This window comes from Haplochromis burtoni, unplaced genomic scaffold (genome assembly GCF_018398535.1).
Source record: "Haplochromis burtoni strain Fernald_Lab_line unplaced genomic scaffold, NCSU_Asbu1 Contig_543, whole genome shotgun sequence".
Classification (NCBI taxonomy): Eukaryota; Metazoa; Chordata; class Actinopteri; order Cichliformes; family Cichlidae; genus Haplochromis; species Haplochromis burtoni.
The window spans coordinates 55,425-60,340 of record NW_024582904.1 but is presented as its reverse complement, the minus strand read 5'-3'; the positions used below and the strand labels follow the sequence as shown (position 1 = coordinate 60,340).

Here is a 4,916-nt window from a genome sequence, read left to right as displayed (position 1 = left end):
ATATATATAAGTAATCCATATGAGCTAAAAGCTTTCACAAACTGAAAACCGTCACTAAATTAAAGTCATTTTTTTCATTAAAGGATTTAGAAACAGTTATCCACGTCTATGTTATCTTTTCTATTCTTGTATAAAGGATTTCCAACTTTCACTCTCCCTTTCTTAATTCCAAATACAGCTGCTCGGCTCTTAAGAAAGAACAGCACATCACTTTGGTCCAAAAGTAAATTAGCATCTATGCTCACAAAATAACTTACTTATCACTGAATAACACTTATTGTTAACCTGAAATGAAATTATTTTCCTTGATCTAATTACCTTGGTGAAAAGGGACTGAATTCAGAGTCAGTGGTTGTGGTCTTGGCAGTGGCAGCAGGAGAAGTGACGCTCTTTGTTCTTATAGTTTGTTCATCTTTCAAGCAGTCCAGAGGTAGCCGACCAGGACGGTGCATTTTCTTCAGTGACACAGGCCTCTCCTTCATTAATAATAAATAAATAACAGCAGAACAAACACATTATTATATAATGGCTACTTTGGTAATTTCCTAATTTCAATATCTCATTAGTTTATTTTATTGTTTTCTGTCCACATGTAATCCAGGGAAATGATACAAATCATTGAAAAAATTAGCCTTAAATTCTTTCTATCATTTGCATTATCTTTGTATCACTAAACAACACAACATGTAGGGAAAATGAAATTAACTACCACTGGTTAATGTCATCATTCTCACAGATGGTCATCAACAAGTGAATATGGTCCTTTTGCAGGCAAATCAGTCTTAGCACAACAAGTTGAATTAGGTGTGGTGATTCTCACCTTACTGATTGAAGACAAGTTGTTTTTAAGCTTTAGGCCATAATACTGAGAAGACGCCTTGAGACTGTCTCTGTCCTGGGATGTCAGTTTGGGAGATGATGTCGGCAATGCACTGCGGTTCAAGTGGGAACCCCAACAGTCTGACTCCTTCATAGACAGAGACAGAAAACAAAACAACAGCCTCATTGAGAGATTTGTTCAGATATGTTAGATATTTATTACATTTGAGATTAAAACACAAACGTCAGACAACGATGGACACAAAGAGAGCCTCCTCATTACCTTTTGGCTGTGAGTATGCCCATTGGCGGCCTCATTGCTGTTCTCTTTGGCTTGTTTTAAGCTGCGGTATTCTTTATACAAATCTGCAAGGAAGACACCAAATAAATCATAATCTTCTTCGCTTATTTACACTACAGCTGGAAATTCATACTGATGGCGAGCACTCACTTCTGGTCTCCTCTGGAGCCCGATCAATGTCCTCCTGAAAAATGTACCATTCAGCGTTCATAAACAATAATACTAAAACAGGTAGCATGCTAACAAAGCTCGTTGTTGTTAACAGTTAACTCACCTTGTTGGGTTTTCTCTTGTGCTCTTTGACAAACCCCTGCTCCCAGTTTTTCAGCAAAACTTTCACGTCATTGTAGCGATCCATGCTGAGGTGGACAGGGCTGTTTTCAAACTGCTGTCGGGTGATTTTCTGTTATAACATTGGCGTTATTGTTCTTTTTTCAAAGAAAGTAGCAGCGTAAGCTTATATGTTTATCCTCTATTAGCTGCTTTAGCTTCTTCTCACTCCAATTAACATCTCTGCCAGTATGGCAGATGACATGAAGACATTTTTGTGAAGTATACAGTAACTATCAAAGCTCCTTCCGCTATGTTGTTTACGATTTTCCCGCGCCGGAAGTCAGCTTGTGTTGCCAGGTTCTTTCCTGTATCCTCCGATCTCACAAAATTGCTTTTTTGGTGTCAAACTATTGAGTTCAAGTATTATTTTTTTTAATCATTAATGATGAAATGAAAATATAGCAATGAAACAACAGCGCCTTCAATACATAGCTGTGAAGCACGTACATTTATCTTGCAAGACGTCAAATTTCTTAAAACTCGTCACCTCATTTGTCAAGCAGGCACTTCCGCTTAGTTTTGACCCGCCTTCATTAAAGAGACATGGACAGTTTAAAAGGACTCAGCTCTTTGATCTGTGCCTGTTTATGGGATACATTATACTGTAAACATGAAATTTCTATAAGATGCGCATTTTGTTATTATAATTGTCAGGACTTCAGGCATTTAAAAAAAATAGTAATAATGAATTAATGCGATGTCTCAAAGCAGACATCAAGTGCTACTGGTTTAAGTAACTGACCCTTGTTTGTTTCACAATTCGTTTCACCACAGTGGCAAGTTTACTTTTATTGTTCATCTACAGCTAATATATCAGACTGAATTAAAGAATATAAAAGAATATATGTCTGAACGTCTTCATAAGTTCTTGTATAACATTTACAATGCTCTCCTTCCTGCATCTTCTCCTTCTCTCTCTCTCTCAATTAATTTTTTTCCTGCAGGATACTTACCTGCACCTTTATTCTTTAGTAAATTTTGACTTCTATCATTTCAGTTTTTAGACATGGCAGGATTCATCTAGAGGAGGGCTGCTTCATTACAAACTATTTCATTACTTCATTACAAACAGCTCACCTCCTCTGTGTGCAGAGGAACACAAAACACTACTTTACCATCAAACTCTGACCACATGCGTAACAACTAGAGTCCAGATAGAGAGGCAGATTTTTGTTTGTTTGTTTGTTTGTTTTTGTTTTTGTTTTGTTTTTTGTGGACCTTATTGTCACATTGTATGATGAACCTCATCTGAGGTCTAACATTATTCCTCCTGCAGCTCCATTTCTTCTCTCTCTCTTGCTGCCTCCTAACATGCTTTCCGCCTTCTCTTTCCTCTTGTCTTTGGAAAACAGCATCACAGTTTCCACGGACACCGTATTGGCAAATAGCACCAAGGTGGTTGTTGTTAATCCTAAATGATCCAGTATGGAAGTCTCATTATTTATGAGCTTGATATTTCCTGACACAACCATCTCCATCGCCAAATAGTACCAGCCTTTGGTCAGGCTGCTATCACTGATGCCTCAATCACATTTGACAGCTTCTAAATTAAGTTTATCAACATTTTACCCTGTTATAGTCGGTTATGATGGTAAGCAGTGCACTGTATCAAAAGTAAATCCTATTACATCATGAAAAGAAAAGAAAAACAACTCAAATAAAGTACGAAAGAACATTTTATTATCAGCAGGGTGTATAAAACGTTCATTGTGAAAGGTAATACCACTAGGTAAGTTTATGTCTGACATGAAGGACTGACATATATTACACCTGTCATTATGAGACACCATCAAATCACTCCAGCAGAGAGACCTCATGGAAGTATGCTCCCAGCAGCTTGACTCCCTGAATGTAGTTTGATCTGAAAATGGAGAAATAAAGCAATGATAATAGTTTGTAATTAAAAAACTCACTTTACCTGTGATCACGTTTTGGCACAGAAATAATCTGGAGATGACAAACATGATCCTCTTCTTTTACCACAAGATTTCATCCGTTTTATCAATAGTTCCTACTTGTTCCACATTTCAAAAGAAGTGAAACGGTGTGAGCTGTGACCAACCTGTTGATCTTTTCATTCTGAGAGTGAGCTCCATCATCAGAGGACCCTACAGGAAGCAGCATGACATTACGGCCTGTGGCCTCCTGGAAGGTCAGGGTGACCGGGATGCTGCCGCCCTCGCGAGTCAGATCAGGCTCGACCCCGAAGACTACAGCACAACGAGGAGGGAAAAACAAGGCAAAAAGCAATAACAATTTTAATAATAATAATATTTTTGTTTTCACATCAAAACTTAAAGTTCACAAAGCATATAACAAAACAAGGCTTTTGTATAATAAATTTGCTTGTCTTCGTTTTTAATGTCCTGAAACATCTGCCCGAGGACAGGAGCTGAAACATGACAAAATATTTGATTTCTCTTAAAGAAAAAGCATTGCAATGTAAACTGTAAGAAAGTCAGTTGTATTATAGCAGGAGAAAGTGTTTTACACTTTTGTAATACAATAAACACAGAACTGATTTCGACTTTGTATCAAGAATAAAGAAATGGGGAGATTGAGTGAACTCCCTCTTTAATCTAACAGCTTTTATCATTAAGTCCTTGTACCTGTCTTCATGGCCTTTCTCCCTGCCATGTAGTGTGGGTGGTTGAAGTCTGAGACCCAGGCTTTGGCCCCGTGGCCCATGTTCACTTTCAGTTTATTGGGGCTTCCCAGTTCAGCAAACTTCTTCTGCAGATGATCGATGACCTTGAAGAGGGGAAGATAACTTGTTGGAGCTTTTATGCAGAAACAACCTGGTGCTCACTATGAGTGCAAAGGGTTGAACTGTATTAGGTGAGGCAAAACTGACAGAGAAAATAACTAAATCTCTTTGTCATGTTAATTCAGAGTCAGTTTAAAAAAAAACACTATGTGTGCAAAGGGTTGAACTGTATAAGGTAAGGCAAAAGAAAGTGACTTGATTGGTTGGTTTGCCTGTATATTTTAATGCTATGATCTGTGATATTGGTTTTCTGTCTAAATAAAGTTGCCTTCATTCACATTAAATCCCTCCACAGTTTTTTACTACATAATATAATATATTCATAATATTTCTCAATTTTATACATTGCAGTTTGTTTCACGGACTTCTTAAAAAAAAGCATGGCTAAGCAAATCATCTGAGCAACAAACTACCAATAAGTGGCAGAGATACAGAGCGACTTCTGCTACATTATTTAGGTGAGTGCTATATGCCATCATTGTGACCTATCACAGTGTTTACCTGCTTCTCCACAACTTTGGGATCCATGTCAGGCACAAGGCGGATGGAAAACTTGCCGATGACCTTGCGAGGAATAACAGTCTTGGCTCCTGCTTCAGAGAAAGCCCCCTCAATACCATGAAGGGAAAGAGAAGGATATCTCCAACGGTGCATGAGGATTTGCTCCTATGGTGGAAGAAATAAAATCTCTCTCTT

General features: G+C 37.9%; 2 protein-coding genes across 3 annotated transcripts in view; both read right to left on the bottom strand.

The window, feature by feature from the left end:
* recql4 (RecQ helicase-like 4) overlaps nucleotides 1-2,340 on the bottom strand; it is a 16,629-nt gene extending 14,289 nt beyond the window's left edge. The window contains exons 1-5 of the mRNA XM_042214286.1: nucleotides 1,395-2,340; nucleotides 1,271-1,304; nucleotides 1,103-1,185; nucleotides 821-967; nucleotides 319-476 (exon numbers count right to left, since the gene is read on the bottom strand). Of these exons, the coding sequence (XP_042070220.1) occupies nucleotides 319-476; nucleotides 821-967; nucleotides 1,103-1,185; nucleotides 1,271-1,304; nucleotides 1,395-1,478 (506 nt within the window). The 5' untranslated portion in view covers nucleotides 1,479-2,340. The remainder of the gene's footprint in view (nucleotides 1-318; nucleotides 477-820; nucleotides 968-1,102; nucleotides 1,186-1,270; nucleotides 1,305-1,394) is intronic.
* Nucleotides 2,341-3,185: 845 nt separating this feature from the next.
* The window catches only part of LOC102312403 (cytosolic non-specific dipeptidase), a 9,356-nt gene continuing 7,625 nt past the window's right edge, over nucleotides 3,186-4,916 (bottom strand). For both annotated transcript variants that reach the window (XM_042214289.1, XM_042214288.1), the window contains 4 exons: nucleotides 4,722-4,886; nucleotides 4,063-4,204; nucleotides 3,516-3,663; nucleotides 3,186-3,314 (listed from right to left, as the gene is read on the bottom strand). In XM_042214289.1, the coding sequence (XP_042070223.1) occupies nucleotides 3,248-3,314; nucleotides 3,516-3,663; nucleotides 4,063-4,204; nucleotides 4,722-4,886 (522 nt within the window). In that variant the 3' untranslated portion in view covers nucleotides 3,186-3,247. The remainder of the gene's footprint in view (nucleotides 3,315-3,515; nucleotides 3,664-4,062; nucleotides 4,205-4,721; nucleotides 4,887-4,916) is intronic.